Source organism: Leptodactylus fuscus, chromosome 11, assembly GCF_031893055.1.
Source record: "Leptodactylus fuscus isolate aLepFus1 chromosome 11, aLepFus1.hap2, whole genome shotgun sequence".
NCBI lineage: Eukaryota > Metazoa > Chordata > Amphibia > Anura > Leptodactylidae > Leptodactylus > Leptodactylus fuscus.
Genome location: NC_134275.1, coordinates 37,552,627 through 37,578,968, shown reverse-complemented (window position 1 = coordinate 37,578,968; position 26,342 = coordinate 37,552,627). Strand labels below are relative to the sequence as shown.

General features: G+C 43.4%; 1 protein-coding gene across 1 annotated transcript; it reads right to left on the bottom strand.

The window, feature by feature from the left end:
* Positions 1–1,329: 1,329 nt before the first annotated feature.
* AK1 (adenylate kinase 1) lies at positions 1,330–26,342 on the bottom strand. Its single transcript, XM_075259543.1, has 7 exons — positions 26,243–26,342; positions 12,805–12,844; positions 7,071–7,106; positions 6,143–6,306; positions 5,250–5,366; positions 2,910–3,101; positions 1,330–1,737 (listed from the first exon to the last, which is right to left on the bottom strand). The coding sequence occupies exons 2-7, from the start codon at positions 12,809–12,811 to the stop codon at positions 1,669–1,671; spliced, it is 585 nt and encodes a 194-aa protein (XP_075115644.1). The 5' UTR covers positions 12,812–12,844; positions 26,243–26,342; the 3' UTR covers positions 1,330–1,668.

The window sequence follows — 26,342 nt, the reverse complement described above, 5'->3', positions numbered from 1 at the left end:
CGGTTCGGCCACACATATGACTCCCAGGTACCTTTGGAGGAGGTTTGTCTTCCTTAATAACAAGTACATATTAGGTGGTTGTCTGGTCCTGCCTGATTCAGGTGTGACACTATTGAAACATATGTCCTATACACAGGATAAGGGCCAAGTATCTGACTGCTGATAGTGCACAAGAATAGGGATGTGCAATTTTCCCGAAGTGCACTATGTGAATGGAGCAATGGTGTCAAGATGTGGCCAGTGCTCCATTCACTTCTGTGCATTTGCCAGAGATTGCCATCCCTGTAGTCCCATGGAAGGGAATGGAGCTATGGCCTCATATATGTAGCACTGCTTTACTCACATGGAGAATGCTGGAAAACATTTCTACCACATGTACCCCTCATATTGGTTGGACCCTCAACGATCAGATCTGTAAAAAGAAACATCACTATTGTCTTTGACTACCCTGTTTGGCCAAGACCATTCTCTACTACCTAATCTAACTACTTGGGACCCCCATTCCCTACAATTTTGGGACCTACATTATGGGGCAGTGTTGCAGCTTCCACACACCGACAAGGGTGGTGCTGTGAAGATTAATAATCTGTAGTGGGTGCTGCATTTCTTGTTAATTTCTATTAATATTAACATTATAAGTCACATTTCCAGTCATTGGGGAGGTCAAAGTGACTCCTAAATTCTATAACGTTTTGGCATATATCAGGGAAGGTGACACAAAGGACAAGGCTAGCAGTAAATACAGAAGCTTGGGTTGAAAATTCTTCAAGGTTGACGGAATTGGCACCTCGCAAATGAATATGAGCTGAATTTACCAAAAACAACAATTTATGACCTCGGGCAGAGAAAAGGTTAAGTAGCTTTTCCTGCTCTAACATTCCATCTAAATTATTCTATGGTGACTTGGTATCACTTTCTGCTGAAATAATATGTGGCAAATGCCTCATTTCATGTTGGACACCTCCCAGAAGACAATGTGGTATCCGGTCTGCTGGTCTTCCTCTCTCCGGCTGACACCCCCCAGCCTGTCCCTCCATATGAAGGTCAAAGGTGACTTTACAGCTTTCTACAAGGAGATAGAAGGCTTCCAAGAGGAAATAACCTAAACGCTAACTCCAGCTTAACCCCTTGCTGAGGCTCTTCTGATAGTGTCACTTTGACCGAGGCCATATGAGTGATATGCAGCCATGGTGAGCCACTGAGGTGACGCATTTTTTAAACAACCTTTTCCTGTTCTGGAGAGGAATGTCTCCAGCCAGAGAGAGAGTGGAAAACTGAAGGGAAAAAAAAAATGTGAAGAACAGGAGCCAAGGCAAAGGACCTCAAATGTTTCCTTGAAGTCGTTTACTGCTCAAGAAAACAGGAAGAGAGTGAGGATATCAACAGACAGAAGGGGATCGAGGTTGCAGAACGCACCTTCCTACGGGAAGAAGGGCGAATTCTTTCAAGTCTCTGGACGGGATTATGTGACGTGTGAGACCAGCGATTGGCAGACAGAGTGACATTAACCTGGTCGAATGTTCAGACAGTCCAGGCTAAGTTTGTCCTGTTTGTTTAAATACGTTCTGTATTATATTGGGGGGTTGGGGAATAAGGCAAAAGAATGTTGTGTACAGAGAAGAATAAGGCAATTTTTTTTTTGTTGTTTTTTTTTCCCTTCGGCTTCATTTATTTAAGAGCGTCGAGGGATGCACTGACTTGTTTGAAGACATCGTCTACTGATCCTTCTGCGTTGATCTGTTGAGAAGATAAACCATACATGAATGCCCATACTGGTGGTTCTTGAAAGTAATGAAATTCACTTTAATGAGGGTGCAATACCAATCAAGGCCTAAAGAGCAAGTGTGGTGCTGTGCTGCAAGTCAGCTGTCATGTTTTGGTTGTACATACCTCTCTGAACTGTCATTTGGCAAAAAATGTTTTCCCTAAACCCAGGGATGTGGCTATAGGGGGTGCAAAGGTAGCAGGTGCTGTCAGGCCCAGTACACTGAAGGGACCCTAAAGGTCCTTCTGCTACATAAAATATACCACTATTCTAAATGGCACAAGGTAGGTAGGGATCCCATTACAGATTTTGCACTGGAGCCTCAAGTTAGGTCTCAGTTCAAATGCCCATACACATACATGCCATATCATTCTGTCCTCCTAACCTGAAAGCTGTCACTGTAGGCCGCGGCTTACACTGACTGCAGAGTGTGACCAATGTCCTGACGCAGGCACGATGACGTAAGTCATCAGCACCTATAGTCTGAAGAAGAAGGAGGATGCTCTTCGTGATACTGTATATTGCGTAAGTAGCATATAATACTGGGGGGGGGGGCTACTCTGGAGCATATAATACTGTGTGTGGGGCCTAATGTGGAGTGTATAATACTATGTGTGAGCCTACTGTGGAGCATATAATACTGTGCAGCGGCTCACTGTGGAGCACATAATACTGTATGGAGGTCACTGGGCATATAATACTGTGTGGAGGTCACTGTGGAGCAAATATTTCTGTGTGTGGGCCACTGTGGGGTACAGTGTACTGTTTGGGGTCCTTTCACTATTTATATCACACAGTATCTGATTTATAGCAGACAAGTGATATTAGTACAGGATGTAATAACACTGCACTGCCACTATAAAACAGATCCTGTGCGATGTAAGTAGTGAACAATAATTGTTCAAAAGTACCAAATGCAGAGACCTTTCCCAGTATAGTGTTTTTTGTATTATTGAAAGCTCTGTAAAGCCCCATTTACATGATTGTCTGTAATTGTCCACAATTGTGGATCTGCACAGTATTAAGTTTAATTTGCTGTGTTGGCACTTTGAGATAAGGTTCACCATCACTGCCCTAACCTATCCTACCCCCTTTAAGGAACACATGACATGAAGCTAGCATGTGATTTGCTCAGATATCATACCTTTCTCACGATGCCTCGGCTTTCATACAGGGCAATGACGGGTTCTGTGGCTTTGTAATAGGTCTCCAGTCTCTTCTTAATGGTGGCTTCATTGTCATCAGCCCGGCCACTGGTCTCACCACGTTTCAACAACCGTTTCACCATTGTGTCAGCGCCGGCGTCAATGTACAGCAGCAGTGAGGGGGGAGCAATCTACAATGAGAAGAGGGTCATGATCTTGTGTTTAATAATCTGTATTTACATCACTATAGAAAAATAGCTTAAAATGCTGCTAATTCAGTCATTCATCTAAGTAAGTACTTAATTAGTTCCCCCCATGCTTCAGTGCAGTGGTATAATTACCGGGGTAGCAGCGGTAGCGGCTGCCACAGGGCCCGGGACATTAGAGGCCCGGCGACAGCCGCTACCGCTGCAGGGTTTTTTTTTCCCTCCAGCCAGTAACAGGCCAATCCTGGTAGTTGCCCGGGATCGGTAAGTGACAGCGCAGGCCCCAACAAAATCATTATTATACTCGGGGGTCTTTTCAGACTCCCGAGTATAATGATGGGAGGTCCAGGAAAGGTAAGAGACCATAAACAAACCGTATTACTTACCTTTCCACGCTTCGGGCAGATTCGGGCCTACTTTTGGACGCTCCCTGATGTCACATGACCTGCGACGCAGGTCCCAGTCATGTGACGTCCCGGACGTCATTAAAGAAGGTCGACGCCACCGAGGACTGCGGCGGAGCCGGATATAGGTAGATAACATTGTTTTTATGTTTGTATCCCCTCTCGGTCTCCGATTATTATACTCTGGGGTCTGAAAAGACTCCAGAGTATAATAATTGTACATGGGTGTCAACAGTGGGACATAATCTGGTCATATATGTTTGGTGAGCGCCAGGCCATTTACTTTGTAGCTCCAAGGGCCTCCGCTCGGGTCTTTAGTTAGATACCGGTTGTACATATTTTCAATTGGTTTTTTTTGGTTTACATTACATCTATGTTTATAAATAAACTGGCTGCTGTGGCCAAATTATCCAACATTAAGGGGGCGTTCACACTACCGTCGGTGTCCGACATGTAGTGTCCGCTCCTAGTGTCCGCTCAAAATCTGTCACGGACACTAGGAGCGGACACTAGATGTGTCCGTGACACCTGTCATTCACTTGAATGGGCATCGGGTGCGTTCTTTTGCACTCCGTGCCCGTCCTTCCCTGTCCGCAAGAGAAGATGTCCGACTTCTCAAGCGGACAGAAAAACCCTGCATGCAGGGTTCCTCTGTCCGCTTGAGAAGTCGGACATCTTCTCTTGCGGACAGGGAAGGACGGGCACGGAGTGCAAAAGAACGCACCCGATGCCCATTCAAGTGAATGACAGGTGTCACGGACACATCTAGTGTCCGCTCCTAGTGTCCGTGACAGATTTTGAGCGGACACTAGGAGCGGACACTACATGTCGGACACCGACGGTAGTGTGAACGCCCCCTTAATGTTGGATAATTTGGCCACAGCAGCCAGTTTATTTATAAACATAGATGTAATGTAAACCAAAAAAACCCAATTGAAAATATGTACAACCGGTATCTAACTAAAGACCCGAGCGGAGGCCCTTGGAGCTACAAAGTAAATGGCCTGGCGCTCACCAAACATATATGACCAGATTATGCAGATATTGCCACCAGCCATTACCCCCTGATCGGTGACACCGAACCAATTAAAAGCTGCCCCAGGAGGTCCTCAATGGATGACATGCTGCCAATTAACTTTCCTGTTGCTCAGGGAAAGAAACACCGCGGGGGGATGCAGGCGACCGCTTCCAATGCTGAGGATCCTCCGGCCAATCGCTGGATGTGATGTGCACGCCCCGCCCCCTTCTTCCAGTATGGGGAGCGAGGCGGCGCCACCTTGGAAAAGGTAAGTGAAGTGTAGCTTCTCCTCGCCTTTTCCATTCCACTGCTACAACGACCAGTCATGCTGGCCTGCGCTATCGGGCCTGTGGCTTTCCGTTCTGGCCCTTCCTTTGTCTGTGGATATAGTGAGATGGTAAAAACATGGAGGATGGGCTCATTTTCCAGTTTTGATATTTGAGAGGGCTCAAAAAGTTCATCTGACCTGAAATTCAGTCACACCTAAGCAATGGAGGTTTAGGGGACTTAAAATATCCTTTTCCCTCATATGAGACCACATAATCTTTTGAGGATCCTGTTACAGATTTTATATTGGGACCAGGAGGTCTTATATGCAATAATATAGTATAATAGCCTGAGTGAGTTCTATTCATTTCGAGACAGGAGACATCTAAAAATATAGGGATAGGCCTGTTCCAAGTGCCTTCAAGGAAGTATGGTGTTCCTCACCTTTTTCTCAAATTCTTCTCCCTGCTTGACTTCACGGGGGTATCCGTCTATGAGGTATCCTTTGGAGGTGTCAGCCTTGGCAATCATAGCATCTCTTAGCATGTCCAGAACTGTGTCCTGGGGAAGGAAGAGACACTTGACTTCATGAAGATTTAATTTACTATCAATGAATAATAACCAGTAAAGAACACGTACGACAATAATAACAACGAAAACAGTGTAAACAGGACATTTAATCCCCTTGTGGACGCTATAATTCTTATACCGTGCTGACCTGATCCAGGTCACACACAACGTGTTGTTTATAAAGACTGCAATTTCCTCTATTTCCTTGAAATAATTAAACATTTTTTCCCTTCATTAAAGTTTATCGTGTCTGAATGTGTTCCTGCTCACAACAGCAGGGGGCAACAAAACATTCGCCGGCCATACGTGACTCAGTCCTGTAGCTTGGTATAAGAGGACAGGATGAAAATAATAGGCAAGATCAAATATTTTTTTTAGGGGTTAATCACCAATTGCTATGTATATATGGAATAATAAGGAAACAGTGCCACCTAGTGGCAAATAGGAAGAATACTCTAACAATGAGTACAGAATGGGAAGAGCACCCTGACTATGACTACAGAACGGGAAGAACACCCTGTCAATGACTACAGAATAGGAAGAACACCCTCACAAAAACTAGATTAAATAAAAAGTGGCAACCTTGCCTACAGCAACTTCATCTAATTCCAGCATGCATGTCCATATGGTATTTTATCAGCCATGTCACATTGACTCAGCTTTTTGTGAAATTCCTTTGTTAACACATTTACAAAGTGCAGATTTGTTAGGTAGGACAAATCCATGCAATGTGATTTAATGTGGGTCAGTGTGAAAGTCAGACTCACCAGAGGCACAAGCTCACCCCTCTCCATGATGGCAGACAGGGTCTTTCCTCTCTCTGATCCTGAGGATACCTCTGCCCTTAGTAGGTCTCCAGTGGACAAATGGGTGTAGCCATATTTTTGGACGATCCTCTCACACTGGGTCCCCTTGCCAGAGCCTGGTCCTCCTAAATACACCAGTAATATATACTTGTAATAACTATCCAATACATGTTGTACAGGTTGAATTATAGCATCTGTGCATCTATGATGCTCTCAGAGAAGTAAAGGGAGTTGAGACAGTGTATAATGCTCATACTGTAGATCTGCTTATGATGTATCTAAGCATGAATATTACATGGAGGAATCACTGTGGTTAACAGTAAGGGTCGTAATATTAATAAAATTGGATCAAGGAGCTCCAATTAACCCTGGAGAACCCAGGACAACTACAGAATCTGCATTGTGAGGATATAAAACTCCTCATATCTCAACTTCTTGGATCCTTGTAATAGGAATGAAGGGTTTTTGAGAGTTAGGGTATGTTCACATGGCAAAATTTTTACAAACTGAAAATTTCAGCTTCATGAATTTGAGTCAGAATTCTTCTGCGTCACCAAATTTTGCTGCGAAATCTGCAACGGAATATACCGTAGAATTTGAAAATTCTGCATCGGCCAAGCGTTATTTTCCTGTCTCCCATTCATTTCAATGGGTGAAAAAAATCAGAGGAGAAAGTCAGTGTTTGCTTCCCATTGAAATAAAGGGAAAGCAGAATTACATGGTATTTGGAGTTGATTCAGCTCCAAAGTCATCCATGTGAACATACCCTATTATCATATGCGTGTCACCTTTTTATATCAGTTATTTCTACACTGGCATTATTGATACACATGGCTTCCACTGTGACAGCCATGATCCAGAATAACCTAACCAAAAGTCTGATACTCACCGACCACAAAGATGATCTTACTGTTCTTTAATTTTTCTAAAAAAGAGAGAAACATAAAAGAGATTTTTCTCCTAATAATCCCATTACTTATACTAATAGCTGGGTACATGCAGTGCAATAGTAATGCAGAACCTATTGAATAATATCCTTGTAGTGGCCCTATATAGTATAATAGTCCAGTAGTGGCCCCATACAGTAATATGCCTCCTTAGTGAACCGCATGGAGAAGCTGTGCTATAAAAATACCAAAATGTAATACTCACCTAGCCCTCGTCCTACTGTCCATCTCCTCCGTCTTGTCCTGTCTGGTTCACTGCAGCAGGCACATCGTTGTATTTAACTCTATCTGCATCCTAAGTATGCAGATAGAGTTGAAATTGGAACGTGTGTTAAAAATCCCATCCTCAAATGAGGCTAGTAAAACCAAAACACTGGCACTGTCCTGTCCGTACATATATCCAGCAGGCCTATAGCTTACCAGCTAGACTTGCAACACTTTTGCTCTATCTAAAAAATAATACCCAATGAACAGCAACGTATCCATTTTTTTTTTTTTTTTTTTAACATTCAGGTCTATGGAAGGTGGACACAAACGGATTAGCAACAGATAGTAACTCATTTGTGTCTGTTTTGCTATCTGTTTTTCCCTCTTCATTCTTCTCTGCGCATGCTCAGAGGAGGGGGAAAAAAAAATATCCGCCAAAAAATGTACACAAACAGACACTTTTTTATGGCTACACACTGATGGTTCCCTCAAAAAAGATGGATTATGCTATGCGCTATGTAACCATTGGTTTATGTTTGTTTACCGAATCCGTAGATTTTTAGACGGATTTGCAGCGGACGGATACCAGGGGCAGATGTGGATATTGCAGTGATATTTAAGTGGTTTTTATCTATATATGGTGGACTTTAATGGAATGTGAACTTTAATTAGGAAATTAAAGAGATGGCCAAGCTCGCATGTCCCCAGAGAGAACATCTTCAGACTACACAGCCATTAGATCTAGTGGATCAATAGACCGCATGCCTCAAGGTTCCTGAACGCTCACTGTTGTCCATAGCAATCAAAGACAGAGCAGCTTTAATTTCATATTCTGCAGTTACAAAAATAAAAGCTGCGCTGTGATTGGTTGCTGTGGGCATACCTCCCAACTGTCCTGGATTCTGCAGACAGTCCCGGATTGTGGGTCCTATCCCGCCATTCTGGTCAGCTGGGGGTATGTTCCAGATTCAACCCATCTGCATCCAGAGAGGACTCAGATGAGTTGAATACCATGGTGAAGCAGGAGCCATCCACGGACAGCTTTTGCTTCACCAGTGTTTCCCCCCCAATGCTCCAGCCCCAGGAGCTGTAGGCGCAATGTGATGACATCACTCCAGAAGCAGAGACAGATCGAAGAGAGGTAAGTATCATTGATTTTATTATGTTAAAATTTGGGGGGTAGATTAGACTGGGGAGAGATAAAGGGGGATATTAAACTGATGGCAAATGAAGGGGATATTAAACTGAGGGCAGATGAAGGGGACATTAAACTGGTGGCAGACGAAGGGGGCAGGGGCGTAACTACAGGGTAGCAGCGGTATCTGCTGCCACAGGGCCCGGGTGATGTGGGTTTTTTTTTTTTCTTTTTTTTTAAATAGATCGTTACCTGCTAGAGTAACCCCAGCAGGTAACAGGCCATATTTACTTACCGATCCTCGCACCTGCTCATGGCTGCCTGCGCTTTCCCTTCTTCTGATGCAGCTGTGCACAGGGTCGGGGATCAGTAACTGAGGCTGCGGGCCCGCGAACTCCACAGTCATTATGCGTCGCGATGCTGGCCTGGGTCAGGTGACAACTGGTCCAACATTGAAGAGATCTATGGGGAGTGGACCGGAGCTTGGCAGAGGTAAGTAACATTGTTTTTTATGTGTGCTTCCTCCCCTGGGTCTCCGATCATTATACTCTGGGGTCTGAATAGACCCCAGAGTATAATAATTGTTGATGGGTGGTCCATGCGGTTTGTGTGTGTGTGGGTGGGTGGTCAAGGGGCTGTGTGGGGGCTCATGTCAAATGTCCGCCTTGGGGCCCCGCCATTTCTAGTTACGCCACTGGAAGGGAGGCAATTAAACTGGGGGAAGATAAAGGGAGCAATTAAACTGGGAGCAAATGAAGGGGGCAATTAAACTGGGAACAGATGAAGGGGGACATTAAGCTAGTGGCTGATGAAGGGGGACAGTAAACTTGTGGCAGATGTAGGGGGCAATTAAACTGGGGACAGATGGAGGAGTGGACATTAAACTGTGGAGGGCAGATGGAGGGTGACATTAAACTGGGGCAAGTCCCCCTCTGTTTGCCCCCAGTTTAAACTGGGTCACGAGGAGAGGGACATCATACAATTGGAGGAGGGCAATTGGAGGAGCACATTATAATTGGGGTGATATAATGTTAGGGTGATTGTATTAGCATTATACTGTGTGGGGAGCACAAAAAAAAATGGGTGAGGATGGACGGAGTCAACACAGAAGTGGGGGGGGGATCTAAATTTGCCATGGCACGCATAGTGCACCACACATTTTGTCCCTCTTTCAGTCCTTTGAAAGTTGGCAGGATGTGGGTAACAAGATAATTTTTTGCAAAAATGTCCCAGTGATGGTCTGGAGATAAATATCACCCAAAAATATTCCTTTTTTTATATTATTAGACACACACATATAGCATAGGACCCTTCTACGTGGCTGATGCTCGTGTGATGATATATCACATCATTCAATGATTATTTACACGCTGGCCTTTACACTGGCCAATACATGGGGAACGAATGGGGAAGAAGCCTCCCATACAGTCTCATTATGTTGGCAGTAATGCCAGCAGATTTTTGGTGCGCTCACCCAACAGACAGGTGTTGGCACAAGGCCAAGGGCATGACTATAAACGTGTAAAGGGGCTGGTACTCAGGATGGGTAAAGATCAGTTCTGTATTGTTACCTGCTCCGGACGCCTCTGGAGAGGTTTTGAATTCACGACAGCAAAATGCTCCCATTTTCTGTCTGCACTGTATGCACAGGCTCTGATTCCCTCTTACTAGTAACCTAACGCTATCAGATGTCTTTAGAGGTGGGATAGTAGGAGGGAAGTTTGATGTTGGTTTCCTGCTGTTCTGACAACCACTGCTCTCCTCCCTGAGGCCGGGCCTTGTGGTCAGTGGCAGCTTGCCTGTTACCCAGGAGACACGTCTCAGGCAGGCCTGTAGACAGTTACTGCATCAACTGTAAACAATGGCGGCAAGCAGTGACCCTGCCTGCAGTCCCAGAGTCTGATGCTACTCTCCCCATTATTCCCAAAAAATATTTTAGGATTGTTAAAAAGGCATGTATTTTTATGAATCACTTCAGCTATATTCATATAATGCAATTAAAAAACGCCAGCTGTTTTGCCATGATTTCTTGCGATTTCTCAATGTGGGTGAAAAAGACAAAATCGTCTGGGTCAGTGGCAGAAACAGAGGGCGCTTGTACAGGAGCAGTCTATGGACCCCTTGTTATTCCATCTCTTATCATAGAGGACCACCCTTATGTCATACAAACTATGGATTAGTCATTGTTGGCCAGGAAATTCAATAACTCTGGGATCTATATACAATCGAATAGACAGTAGGAGGCTATTTTAGGGTGACAGTGGGCTTCCTTATCTATTGGGCCCCTGTGCACTTTCATAGGTTGTGCCAATGGTATGTCCACCCCTGGGCTTTTTTACACCACAGTCCCTTCCCTGTGCGGCTGGACTGACTTTCAGTTTTTGTGTTGTGGCTGAACCTGCACAATATTTGACTGATGGTCCAAACCCCACACTTTGCGCTGCAGGTTATAGACGTAGCTTGCGGATGAAATTTGAGTAAAGGAGTTGGTTGTGGAATTACAGACAATTGTCATAGGTTCACACTAGAGATCACTCCGTCATCTGGGTCCATAACCAGAGAGTTGGACCACTACAACAGCGGATACACAGACTGGTAGACCCCACTGATTATAAAGTCCTTGCAGGACTTTTTTCTTCACTGATTTTCAGTGGTCTCTGCGACTGAATTTTTAGATGTGAACTCAGCCTTATGTGTTACCCACAGGATGACGGATAAGTGTCAAGTCACTGGGAGTCTGACTGCTGAGTATACTTTTTATATCCTTTGCTCTATCTGATCTAGAGATAGAAGTGATTTTGAGATCATATATAGGTATCTGAAAATTTGCCAATTATGGAGGTATCTGGTTCACAATACAACTCTCACATGGGTTGTCACTCAACTTTCCTAAAGTCCAGAACACCAATTTTGTACATGTATACAGGAAAAGAGAATACGTAACAAGGCAGGTCTGGGAAAGCTGGGTGACAATCCTTATAAGAATTATACTGTCACGCAAACGGGGGAGATAAGCAGCTTCAGGACACTGCTGGCGCTGCTTATCTGAAAAGAAGGAAGGGATTGGATCAGAGAACTCCAACTCTGGTCCAATCCCTTGACACTTTATTTTAAGGGGAATATCTTTGATGTTATCCATGGATCAGTGATATATAGATGTCACCTCCATGTTCACAGCAGCACATATACAGGGCTGTTAGCTTGGTATTTGGAATAACACATGTTGCTGAAACATGTACTTACACAGCTATAAATAGTGGTCGGGCGGAGGTGGGGAGGGGACGCTGCTGCAAACATTTGCCTGACTTCAAGTATGACTTACTGGCTGGGAGACCTCAGTGTGGTGTATATAAGGGGATATCAGATTCTCTACATCTATTCCCCTTAAAGGGTATGTCCATAAAAGCCCTCTTTTTAAAACTAGAAGAAAATAAGAATTTGTTCATTTTTGACAATTCCTTTTGTTAGAAGAGTCCCCTTAAATGAATACACAAGAGAACCTGACAAAAAGTATTCATTTCCCTTTCAGTGCCATTATAAGAAAGGAGAAGTATTACATGGTGCTCTTTGAAATCAATAGACTGTCTGTGTAATGTATGGACATTATATAAAGGACACGGACAAATATTTTTACTTCATTCTGGAGTTGGGGGGCCCAAAAGGGTCCATAGTCACATAAAATATACTATTGCTCTAAATGGTACAAGGTAGAATTGGGGCCCCTTTACTAATTTTCCACTGGGCGAAGGAGCTTCAAGTTATGCCTCTGCTCCGGGACTATGATTTTTATAACCTATCCTGATAGATAGATAGATAGATAGATAGATAGATAGATAGATAGAGATAGATAGATGTTAGATCTATACTGTTTGACACCTGGGATTGTGGATGATCAGATTGTGGACAATCTTTACAGGACAATGACATCACGTCCATCAGTCATGGCCATGCTGTAACTCAGTCGGTTTCAAATGAAAGGGGCTGAGCTGCAATACCAAGCACAGCCACTATGCCATGTACAGCGCTCTTGGGTAAGCAGTGAAGAGGTCACAGCAATCAATATTTCATCACAGTACTACTTACTACCGTTATTTCTAATCCTTCTGTAACTCTCATAACCTTATTAATGTTTTTTTTCCAAAATCAAAAAGAATTTTAAAAAATCTACCAATTTAATAAAATTTCACCTTCATTTACCATGTAACTCCTCTTCCCATTTATATAGGCTGAACATATTGTGGTGTCGCTGACAATAGGTGGAAGCCAAAGACTCACAATGGCACAGACAGATAGTCAGAAAAATGGGGCAGGGGCGAGAGTGACGGTGGTCTTACCTGCCATTTCTGTAGGATCAGGGCTCAAGGTAACCTCTATCTAGAAAGAAAGAAAAACATGACATTATTACATAACACTATTACTCCTCATCCTTTTATTATACTAGATAGTCCTAATTTTTCTAAAATTTAGCAATATGACAATGGAATCAGATATTAGGAAAAAGATGCTTAGCTGGTCATTGTCTATGGAAAGCTGGGTGAATAATTTATGGGCATTGTAATGGTTGCCATTTGTAGAAGTCATGTTATGCTAAGTTCACATCAGTGGCATTGTAGTGTTCACCCGAAAATCGCCAGTGGAGAAAGTCCTGACTTTTTCCTCTGCTAGTTTCTGTTTTGAACGACACCCTCCTGACGGACTCCACTATAGTCAATGGGGTCCATCTGACGTATGTAACCGATATTTTAGCAGTACCGCTATCTGTTTTTCTGGTCCTCCGTCGGACCATGCCAATGCTAGCGTGAACCTAGCATTAGCAATGTCTTAAATCCAAAAACCTACAGAAATCATAGGGTAGTTTCCAAATGGTTAAAAAAAAAATCTCATATTTCTACGGATTCATGTCATGTCCATTATCAGTGCTATCGTGCACAAGCTCTAGTGTCGCCCTAGTTGTACAATCTACGTTACCTTTGTACCATACTTGGAAATAATGTACTTCCTCCCCAGCGCTTAGGGCTATAAGCATTATACCTCTAGAGTCTGCAGCGTCACCAGTCATCGGTCCCCTGATGTTTTTGCTCTTTAAATTAACCCTTGCAGCGTCACATGTATGCATGACAATGACAGATGTCTGACTATAGCCCCCTCCTTTTATAGTCATATGTGTAAATTGAGGCTTAGTTTAGCACAGGGCTCCTCCATTTACAGACACCTGTATACAAGGAGTGACATAATCTGCCTGAGAGTCATACAGCTCAATAGATGTGAATGGAAAACAGTATACGACACGTTCACGTACTCTTATCACGAATGAATGGCTGAGGGGGAATTTAGATTTTTGCCCATAAACTTGGCAATAATTTATACTATATGATATTCAGAGCCTGTTTGCTGCCTAATATATACCAGCACTGGATGATAATAATACAGCACAAAACAATGACATCTTTGTATTTTTTCCTAAAATCCCCTTTCTCCTATAAAGACTTGTTGGTTTTATTCCTTGCTCTACAATATATGTCCAGTAATCCAGATTTATGGTTTATCCACCATCTGTTAGGGCCCACACATGCTGGATTATAATGGTTGTTGTCACTTTCACATGGCTGAGTTCAGGCCGGGAAACTTGGTCCATGTAATGGCTGGATTTACCAGTGTGAACACAGCTCAGCTGATACATAGACTGAGTTTACCAGCCTGAATACGGCTGTATCAAAGCGGCCTTAGGCCCATGTGCACGGGGCAATCTGGATCGGAACTGTACAATGGCCCATATCCAGTCAGTAAACTGTGACTCCCTGGATCATACTGGTATGATCTCTACTCTGTATTATATACAGTCAGGACAGTGGAGCCAATGGTAGTCAGTGACATTCAGCATCATAGATCAAATGTAATGCAGGGAGTCTTGAGCATCCAGACTGGGTTTGGGCTGGAAAATCTGACCAATATGCAGTCCGGATTTATTCGTATGCCTGAGGCCTTAGGCTCTGTGCACACACGGTGGAGTAATCTGTGCACAGACTTTGCTACACGTTCACTTGTCGAACATGTAAAATGCAGATTTGCTGATGATTTCACCCTTTTACATTGAAAGGTGTGAAAATTGGCAAGCGCAGGTTAGTATGTATATAGAAAAGATTGGCAGATTGTGGATCACATTTGTTCAGCTCATACTATAACCCACTGCAGACTTTTTGCACACATTCCACACGAAAAATCCACAGCGTTCCTGCTAGGTGTGCACTTACCCTTAGAAAGGGCTTTCCTGTTTAGGATTATACTAAAGAGGCAGTGCTACAGGTCCCATGTAGAAATCCATGGATGCAATGGGCTCCCTGTAAAGCTGTTCCTGCAGCATTGCACCAATTTATATAGCAGCTCTCTGGCAGATTGTCGTGACTCATAGCCAGAAACACAGAAAAACAAGGACCCTCCTATCCTGGGAAGGGAATTGTAATGCTATCAACACTATGAGGCCTCCTCCCTTCTATGTCCTCCTATGTTACAGAGTCACCCCAAAATGATGAGGATGGTATATGGAACCCCATAAACTTGGCAATAATTTATACTATATGATATTCAGAGCCTGTTTGCTGCCTAATATATGCCAGCACTGGATGATAATAATAAAGCACAAAACAATGATATCTTTGTATTATGCAGAACTTCCCCCACCCCCTCACAGTTGCTACGGGCACCAAATATGCACAATTTTAGGACTTGGCAGAATTCATTAAAAGGTCAATTCCTATGTAAATGGAATTCTCTCTCTCTCTCTCTCTCTCTCTCTCTCTCTCTATATATATATACACACACACACACACGTATACACAGTATATAGCCAAGCTATGCAATAATACTCTACATAATAAAATGCAAATAGATTGTCATAAAGCAATAACATAGGACGACTATACAATGTTAACTCATTCATGGCACATATGTATATGCATAGGTGCACTCATTACCTGTAGACCTATAGACTTACATAGACAATACCAATGACCTCTGTCAATGTCACATCAGCAGACAGGTGAGCAGTGCAGGGGTAGCGAGCTGGCGGACCTCAGCATTTCAGCCCTTTATGGTAGGTACATGAGATAAACAACATGAAGAAGAGCAGGGAGCTGCGGAGGCTGAGAGCAAGAAGCAATGACGCAGGATGTGATGGAGTGAGAGGAGTTAACTATTGGGCGGCCAGGCTGAAAGCAATGAGCTCTTCACCTGCAGTCCTACAGTCAAGCAGCCTGATATTTTCAGGTACGGTACTCTTACCTACATACCTGATATCACACCCTCATATGGGAGGAGCTTATACATCCAACAAATAAAGATTGAAAGATGAGGATTAAAGGAACACTCCATGATTTTAGTAACACTGGCATTTTCTAATCCTTCTGGCATGAAATGCACCTGAATTATTAAGAGGCCTCAAGTACCAAAAATGACATTTACGGTAGTCAAGAACTGGTTTAGATTTCAAGTATAACTCACGCCACTTTTCGCCCTGGATCACCTTGGTCTCTGTCCCACCAGCTTTCATAAAAGTGGTGAGAAGGGCACAGTACTGTACACATAGTTATACTCCAGGTCTTGTGACGGCACGAAATGTGCTAGCTAAACCCCTTTGCACATATAGTTCCCAAATCAGATATAATATGGTGGGTCGGGAAGATTTACTGGCTCTTCTGGGAACCCTGGAGAATACCCTTTTATAGCTTAAAGGGAGTGTATCGTTGGCTATAGTGATTTTTAACTCATCATACATTACATAGCTTTTAGAAAGCCTATTCTAGACATACCTTTTATTCACTAATCCTCCCAGCTGTTTTTGAATTAGCCCGCTTATATTGATATGCTAATTAGCCTCCACAATGCAGCCGGATGTTCACTAAGCACTGTGTGATATGTGTCCACAGGGGGAGGTGAGAGCAGGGAAGGCTGTTGCTGATTATTATGATGACTCCTCAGCCTTCTCTGCTCTCACCTTTCTACAAACAGCACCACTCCATGGGCTTTGTCTGGTATTGCAGCTCATTGCAATTCAAGATAATGAAGTGGGGCTGTGATACCAGACACAGCCTATGATCAGACACAGACCTATATGTCAGTAAGGTCCAGACCACGCGTGGATATCTGGAAGTGCAATTAGATTCTCATAGAAGTGGAGAAAGAACGATGTGGCAACTTTTTTGTATGCATAAGAAGTATGTATATCTAGCGGTGTACATGGTTTATACCCTGTGCTCAATATAATGGTATGAATGTCCAGTACATGTATGTGTACCATATAGTGTACAAATCCCTATGACAAACCTTCCTGACCTAAGCTAATATTGTAGTTATGTTGTGTTTCAGCACACCAGAAAAAAAAAAAAAATTATGCGTACAATTGTATTGCTGGGACCAAAACATTCAGGCATTTTTTCTGATGTTGTATGCAGTTAATTTTTCTTCATGCTGTATGAACAAGTCCTTTTATTCACTGATATGGCATAATACATCTTTTGTATGCATAAACTTTTTTCTGGTGTGCTGAAATACTACATAACTACTATTGGCGGATTCTTCCGATAATTTCTGGCACCCTTTATAAACTATAGCCCCCTGGAGAAGAGTGCATTTCTTATTTTCTTTAATTTTTAGCTAATATTGTAGACCAATGCAAGTGTATATTGGCACAGCCCTCAGCACCACCCAATGCTGCGGTATGTTAGAGCTAAGTGTAAAAGCATATGTTGTTGCTCATGTCACATAACTTTTCTCTTACCGTGCTCCTATGTTGTCTCCGTCCTGCCTGTCTTGCTATGAGCTGCCTCTTATAATGCTACCAGGCGCTAATGCTTTCCTTATCTATATTTAATGAGCTGAAAGGATAAACCTAATTTGTGCTGTCACAACAGCCCTCTGCGGTCGCTCTACATTTCTACAGATCATTCCCTGAAGCTCCTTGTACAGAGCCTTATCTGTATCCTGCAAAGAAATCCTCATATACAGTACAGTATAATACTAAGATAAGCAGGCCATTCCTAATTTGTCCACTAGGGGCAGCAGCACACACCATTAGAAGAAAGAGGGTTTAAAGGAGAACTGTCCTTCATAGAGGACTGGTCAAAGATTACATTAGGAGCAGGACACTGCATGCTACAAAGTATTGTGTCCCTGTATCTGTCCCCTATTCAAGCAGGACTTTTCTTCCCCCATTTTCATGTGGAAACTTGGCAGACCCCTATATAGTCTTATAGGGTTTCCATTTTTCAGGTCCCCAAGTGGATCTGAAGAATAGAAACCCGAAACTGTGTGTGAACCTAGCGTAAGGTGATATTCACACGACCGTTATTAATATCCATTGCTGTCATCCGTCTGTGTTTGTTCCCATGTAAACTACATGGCGCGCGTTGTCTTTTGTCATGTTTGTTTAGGTTTGTCATAAAAGAATTACATGCAGGACTTTTTCTTCCATCAGAAAAGTAAAAAACATGAGGGAAGAAAGCATCCATCATGTTTTGTACTTTGGGTTAATGCAGACGGGCTCCCGATGGAGGGGACTGTCATTTAATGTATGTTGCTCTCATCTTGTGACATTGAATATCAGTAGTGTGAACACACCCTTACAGAGATTTTAAGTTAAGAAAAGTTCAATATGGCTCTAAAGGGGTTTGGCCAGCTTACATTTGCTACAACCTTTTCATTTCAGGAATGATTTTGGGTTAAAGGATGTAGCCCATACCTAAACTTATTTAGTATAGCTTCAGTACTACCTATCCTGCTTGTTCATTCACTGCCCCCCTCCCATCTGACAGGACTACACTATTTACTGTCCCTGGTAACCAGTCAGTATAAGGGGATATGTTTACAAGGGTCAATCTGTTTATATTGCAGGAACTGGGGCAGAAATCTAAAGCTGATACTCAGATTTCGGCAATGGATGTGCAGGTCGATGTGCTGCAAATGTCCACGAGGATTACCCCATGAAACAGGGCTAATCCACCCCTGGCCCTTCATCTGACCACCGGTGATTTCACATGCAATGTATCTTCTATTGGCATGGTATACAGACTCTATATATCAATGTATATATGGGTATGTGAGATACAGATAACTGCAATCAATATGAATATGATTTGCAGACAATGCAGTGGACTATTTTGGTACTATATATAGGAATATATAATATTAAAAGTACTGTATATATAGGAGGCATTTTCTAAACAAATTGTAGTAACTCATGGCACAACCTAGAGGCTTAAACACTCATGTATGACATACACTTACAGTAAGTCTGTCAAGGAGATGAATGGGGGTTGAGAACAGCTGCTGTCCTGCATGGATCCTCTGCGCACTGTCACCTGTCCAAACTCATAGTCCTAGGTCACATTACATCCTGGCCCTCAGCCCCTACCTAATAAGGTCAAAATGGCTTCCACCCTTACAGGTTCTAAGTATGGATCACCCTCGTCTTGTGTCGCCGTCGCTGTTCATATACACATTGTAGTACATACCGCGTGCAGAACCATAAAATCTGACCTGCATATACATAGACAATCCCTTATATTTCTGTCCTTACTAGCATTACTCTTACTGTCATCAAACATGGCAATAGAGAATTGACCCCTGCACTAAAACCTGGCAATATAATGGATCCATTTTGATCTCTGGGCCCCTCTCTCTTCTAAGTACATCGCTGTCCATATAAAAGGCTTCACAAATATTGCTAGGATGAGACTAAAAACGGACCATTAAAATGTTCATGTAAGGACCTTTATGTTTAACTCACCCCATAGGCCTCAAGGGTTACATATGGAGGATGGGCTGGATAGGGGGCCCATAAAGGCTATCTTTAAACAGCACTGGTTATGTAATACTGGGAGCTGTCCTTGTAGAAGGAGTGAAATGTCACACGGGAAGGTGAAGCCATCTCTTATCTACTCCAGATACAGATAGTGTCACCTTACCTAAGATGTTCAGTGACTTTCAGGGTTCAACACTTGATAGAATCTTCAAAATTTACTCCATAAGGCATAGTAAGTGTGTTCCATCCCAGAAACACGGCCCACGTTCATTTCGTATTTCATGAACCGTATGCGTCCATGCGAAACTAGACTATCTTGAAAAAGACATACGGTAAGTCTTTTCTTACACTATGTTCCCATCTGCACCAGGCGTCAGTCCAGCACAGAGTCTGTGAAAGCAACCTGTTAGAAAAAGTCCTGTTCTTAGGAGTTCTTAGAGAATTTAGAAGGTTAGTAAATTTGACAAAATAAAACATAACCATTGTTGACCTATTAAAAATTTACCATCACTCCATCACTAACGCTCCAACAGTCTCTGTGAGGCTGTTGACTTTGCAGCAGTGATGAGGTGCCAGATGTCATGTAACACTGCAGCCAATCACAAGTCTCATTCTATACATGCAGGGGCGTAACTACTGGGGTGGCAGCGGTAGTGGCTGCCACAGGGCCTGGATATTAGGGGGCCGTTATTTGATGGAGTAACTCCAACAGATAACGGGCTCTAATTTATTTACCAATCCTGGCTTCTGATCACGGCCGCCAGCGCTTCCCCATCTATGGAGGCAGCTTTGAGCAAGAGCCGGGATTGGTAAGTGAGCCTGTGGGCCTGCAAACCCCACAAACACTGCTATCATTAAACTCGGGGGTCTTTTCAGAGTATAATGATCGGAGGGTTAAGAGAGGTGAGGGAAGATAAAAAAAACACTGTTACTTACCTCTCCTGGACTCCGGAAGGCTTTGGGCATGCTTGGTGACACCCAGGACACAAGGGCTTGCATCCTTATGTGTCGCGATGGAAGCCCAGCCCAACCCCTATATGGTTCAGGGTCCAGTTACCCACCTCTGCACCTCAGTTTCCCCCACTTTCAGTATAAAGTCTCCCTCAGTGCTCCCACATGTAATATAATGGCCCCTGCACTCAATATAATGTTTCCTCTCTGCTGTGATGTCAGTACTCAGCACACAGAAGAAGCGAGGAGCAGAGAGATGAGTTATGAATACAGCTCACCTTCGGTACTAATGGAAGTGCTCAAAGTGCTTCTAAAGTAAGGATGACACCCATGCATTGGCTTCCATTCTGGGCAGACAGAACAGTGCATCTCAGCCATGACTTGTACCCCCGGGGTACACATACCGCAGCTTAAGAATCATTGCACTAGACATTAGATGCTGAACTTCCAAAAAAAAAAAATTCACAAAAGTGAATAAATTATTTACAAGAGTCATTTTAAGGCTTGGTTCACATATGCTGATGTGTTCCGTCTGTAAGAGTCCGCATGTGGACCCCTACGGAACACAAGCGCAACTGCAAACGCTGTGCAGTTCAAGCGCACGGATCCCATAGACTATAATGGGGTCCGTGTGCTTGCCACACACTGCCCGCACGAACGATTCGTGCAGGCAGTGCACAGCAAGCACACAGACCCCATTATAGTCTATGGGGCCCGTGTGCTTGAACTGCACAGCGTTTGCAGTTGCGCTTGTGTTCCGTCCGTAGGGGTCCTCATGCGGACACTTACGGATGGAATACATCAGCATGTGTGAACCGGGCATTACATAGATTGAAAATCAAGTTCAACCTGCAATCCTACAGCGTAGATCTAGAGAAAGGCAAAAACCTCTATATTTGGGGAAAAATTCCTTTCCAACTTCAAACATGGCAATCACAATAAATCCTTGGATAAACCTCTCATCTCCAAATATCTACAGTGGTATATCATTTGTAATAAGATTAGTCAGTCATGAACTCTCCAGCATGACATGGCTGATAACAGGGAACAAGAGACTGAAATGCCACATTTATATTTAGTTCAAAATCTAAAATGTATCATAAAATTATATACGTTAGTTTATATAATGCCTCAGATGGTCATGTTTCCTTTTCTCCTACTCCTCTTTATCCCTCTTTGTCCTCTCCATGGATGTGACTTTGCTCCAGGCTCATGTGGTTGGTTGAATATTTATATACACAAAGCAAAATGTAATTAAATCTCACATAATATAAAATATACCGGGCATGACTGGGGCGCGGGGCATGACCCAAGGGGAATCTGTTAGCTGTGCTTTCATACGTAAAATCTGGTCATAACCTATTGTTCAGTTCTTGCACTGTGTGTCCACATAGTGCAAGAACAACAATCAGCATTGCTAATGGAGGGAGTCTGTCACCTGAACTCAGCACATCATCCCAGCCCTGCAGATAGATAGGTTAGGGTCACCTGAATCAAACAGTGTTTTCCCCTTGTGAATTGCTGTCTCCATTGCCGAGGCAAATTTTTTTTCAATATATAAATTAGCTCTTTAAAGAGGACCTTTCATGGTTTGGAGCACAGGCAGTTCTATATACTGCTGGAAAGCCGACAGTGCGCTGAATTCAGCACACTGTCGGCTTACCCGATCTGTGCCCCGGGTAAAGAGCTTTCGGTCCCGGTACCGTAGCTCTTTACAGTCAGAAGGGCGTTCCTGAAAGTCTGTCAAGAACGCCCTTCTTCACAGCAGCGCCTATCGCACTGTACAGTGTGAGCGGGAAGGAACACCCCCTCCCCTCCTGATATGACTTGTCTATGGACGAGCACTGTGAGCAGAGGGAGGGGGCATTACTCCCCGCTCACACTGTACAGCGCTATTGGCGCTGCTGTGAAGAAGGACTTTCCTGACAGACTACGAAAAATTGGGGCCGGCCTGATACAATGATCGGCCTGAAGAACAGAGCTTACCCAGAAGATGACAGAAACTTCTTTAATAACAAATGGAACAGCACAACGCATTTCGGACATACGGTAGTCCTTCCTCAAGTGCACAGTCACTGGCCTGTTCTTCAGGGCGATCATTGTATCAGGCCGGCCCCAATTTTTCATTGTACGTTCCCGTTCGTGTAATGGTCCTGCAGCTGCTGCCCTCCACCTTATTCTACATACCCTGGACTTGCTTGCTCTCAAGGCTATTTGGGTTGTTGTGACCTCCTCACAACCCACCCAGATGAGCAAGCACTTGTCTCTCCATTTAAATCACATTTTCTTCCAGTGGTAATACACGAGGACTGGCTCGGTGTTGTTTGTTTTTTGCATTCCTGACAGACTGTCAGGAACGCCCTTCTGACTGTAAAGAGCTACGGTACCGGGACTGATAGCTATTTACCCGGGGAACAGATTGTGAAAGCGCACTGTCGGCTTTCCAGCATTATATAGAACTGCCTGTGCCCCAAACCATGAAAGGTCCTCTTTAAAGCAAGGAGGGCACTACTTGCCAAGTTTTCTCAAAAATTACAGCTAAATGCTAGTAACCACTTTTGGGGGACTTTTCTAAAACAAAGGGAATGTCAAGAACCACTTTCGATACAACTTCGTTACACAACCAGATACAGGTAGTGGACTGGGGGCAGGAAATATACTCTGATCCCAATATGGGGACACCAGTACTACAAAGACATGTTATACTTTTGCAGCCTGGTACAGATTTTACACTAGGGCCCAGAAGCTTCCTGAATGTTGATGGAGACCAGAGTTCAGTATGTGTATGTGGGCCTAATAATTCAGGGCATTCTGTAGTACTGACTACAGGAACTAGCAGACTCATCTGCATGCCCAAAAGTCTTTGCTCCAGAAACTCTGTCTTATTTGCATCCCTAACCATCCCCAGGGAGACGCTGAGAACATTTGCACTTGTTTTCCGTGACTTAAAGAGTCATTTACAGCAAACCTATTCAAAAAGCAAAATTTAGATGTATCAAGAACACCCCTCGCTCAAATCTCCACTCTCTGTAGTCATCTATGTCAGCTAAAAGATATATACGACAGTCATGGTGTCATGCAGGACCACAAGGTTAATTTGTTCAATATCATTACAGCGCCTCCAGAGGAGAAATTCAGCATTACATTGTGCTATTGAAATCAAAGGGCTATCAAAATAATATGGGATGTGTTGGGCCCTCCTGAGAATAGAATGTTCTATACCTATACATACAAGTGACTATTAGGAATTGGAGACATCAATTAAAACTAAGAGAGATTGTTGTCAAGGATGAGAGTCTGTGGTGGCACCAAAAAGGAGAACCCATTAATATTTTATAATTATACCCTGTTCACACTATCGTCACTCTCACTTCCATCAGGCAAGTTCTGTGTAGTCTGATGGAAACATGAAGGATGTCTTCATAAGTCAATAGGATCTACAAGGATTTATTGGGATTTGTTTGTAATGGAGTTCAACTCAGATGTTAAGAACAGAAACTGCGACCCTGATGTGAATAGAGTCTTATTAGCACTCATCCATTTACTCTATTGACTTTTATACTGAGGACTCGTGCTGCAGAAACACAGCTTTTTTTGTTGCAGATTTTGCTGCGGTTTTATGAACCAAAGCCAAGAATGGCTACAAAAACAATGGGAAATATATAGGAAGTTCTTATTCGTCTAGCTACTGCTCAATCCACTTCTGGCTTTGGCTCAAAAAAACGCATCAAAAACTGCAACAACCAAAGCTGGTTCCCACAAAGTGTAAACGCTGTGGGGTTTTACAGTCCCTACAAAGTTGATGGGATTCTGGTTAATCCCATCTGCACACTGCAGGAAATAATCCACAGGGGAAACACGGTGGCTCAGTGGTTAGCACTGCAGCCTTGTAGCGCTGGAGTCCTGGGTTCAAATCCCACCAGGAACAACATCTGCAAGGAGTTTGTATGTTCTCCCTGTGTTTGTGTGGATTTCCTCCCATTCTACAAAGACATACTGATAGGAGAAAAAAATGTACATTGTGATCCCTATATGAGGCTTACAATCTACATTTAAAAAAAGAAAATAAAATAATCCACAGTGGAAATGCCGTGATTTGAAAGCACTCGGATTTTTGCAAATTGCAGTTATACCTAGAGAAACGCTGGCAGTTTCCGTATATATATAATGGAAGCAGAAAGTGGTTAAGTGAAAGGCGCTGTGGGAAAAACCATGATATGATTCCGCCACAGATTATCCCACAGCGCTTTTTGGCGGCGGCCTGCTACATGGGGCTTTAGCACAAAGTGGTATTCCTGCCCCCAGTTTTGTTTTTTTTTTGTACCGATGACCTATGCACCATGTATGTCATCAATATCTAACCAGTGCCAGTCCAACATCCAGACCCCACACCGATTTGTTGATGTAGCTGCTTCCAGAAGTTACCACGCTGGATGGGGAGTAGATGAAATCCGGTCCTATTCAAGTTATAGGTGCAGAGAAGCTGCCCTGTCCCCTGTATAATGGTAGTATTGGGATACTGCAGCTCTGTGCCTATTACTTGAATAGTAGCAGAGCTGTTTTCAGCCCTGTCCTGTATAGAAGCTTCCAGTGCCCGACGCAACCGAATCAGCTTCTTGGTGCAGGGTCTGGGTGTCAGACGTCCATCAATCAGATACTGATGATACTGATATTGTGGATAGGTCATGTGTATCCATTACGCCTGGGTCTTGGACAACCCCTTCAAGACTGACTAGTCTTGGTTTGACCTGTCTAATTTTTAGTAAATGTATACTATACAGTATATCTGGTATATGCCGCTGCAGTTATGGGCACACATGGGGACTGGAAAATACCTTAAAGCTAAGGCCACACATAGCAAAATACTACAAAAATGCTCCAGAAAAAAATAAATGCACCAAAAACGCTGGCACTTTTCTCAGCTTTTTAACTATGTTTTTCTCTTTTGCCTCCCAATATCTACGTAACATTTCTCTGTATGCTGCATTTTTTGCAGCATTTGTGTCTGCAACGTGTGGATGAGATGAAATGAAATCTCATTCACTTTGCTGGGACAGTAAAACATTTTGATTTGCTGCGTTTCTGCAACATGTGGCTTTAGCCTAAGGCTGGAATGCAAGTTTTGAAGCAGTTTTGGAGTCAGAATCGGATTCAAAATATAAAGAGAGAACTTTTTCTAGAGATGAGAGAGTACTGTTCAGATCAGCCGATCCGTACAGCACGCACACATTGAAATGAATGGACGTAGCCGGCATGTGGGGGGTTAAGTGGCCGGCCGGCGTTAAAGCGGAAGTACCAGGTGCTTCCATTCATTTCTATGCGTGCGTGCGTGCTGTTCGGATCGGCTGACCCGAACAGTACTCGCTCATCTCTATTTTTTACTCATTTTCACTGGATCCACTTCTGGCTTTGGCTTAGAAAACTTCATCAAAAACTGCATGAGTGATTCCAGCCATGTAAGGGTCCATATATAGAATTACTGTATTGTGTATACAACTTCTCTATGGGGATAAACAGATCAAGCAGCCTTACACACTAAGCCATGGGTTAAAAAAAAAAAAAATCACTAAAGCAGTCATGCCCACAAACGGATTTGCAAAAAAAATGGTGTCAAACCAGGATTGTCCCAGAAAAACACAGTAACAGCAATAAATGTCTAATCCTATCTTATAATAAAAAAAAAAAAATCATCTGTGGATACATGGACACATCTGGATCATGTCTGGAATAGAATATTTGATATTATTCACCAGCACAAGCGTGCTCAATGAGGCTCCGATACTGTGTCGGCATTTAGAGGATGAAATCCTCAAGTCTTCTCAGTCACAACCCTAAGCAACAGGTGGCGGCTGCAGCTGACTGTACAAGTGACCGGCGTCCAGGCAGCTCCTGCATTAACTCTGCTGGTGTTAATACACTTATTACAACCCAAGCGATTATTACACAACATCCTGATCATGTCATGTCATCTGCACCCACCATCTAAACCGTCTGACCCCGGAGCTGACTGCGGCCGCTGTACTGACCTGTCCGTGCCTAAGCAAGGGGAACCCAAGACTAGGGATGAGAAGTCTTGGTGTCTTCAAGCAGCTGCCCCGGCTATTTATGCCACTATATATAGCTGTG

Coding starts and splice junctions, on each gene's coding strand:
- AK1 (XM_075259543.1), bottom strand. Junction 6,307..7,070: donor TAAGATCATCTTTGTGGTCG/GTGAGTATCAGA, acceptor TGGTGTATTTAG/GAGGACCAGGCTCTGGCAAG. Junction 3,102..5,249: donor GAGAAGAATTTGAGAAAAAG/GTGAGGAACACC, acceptor TTCTCATTGTAG/ATTGCTCCCCCCTCACTGCT.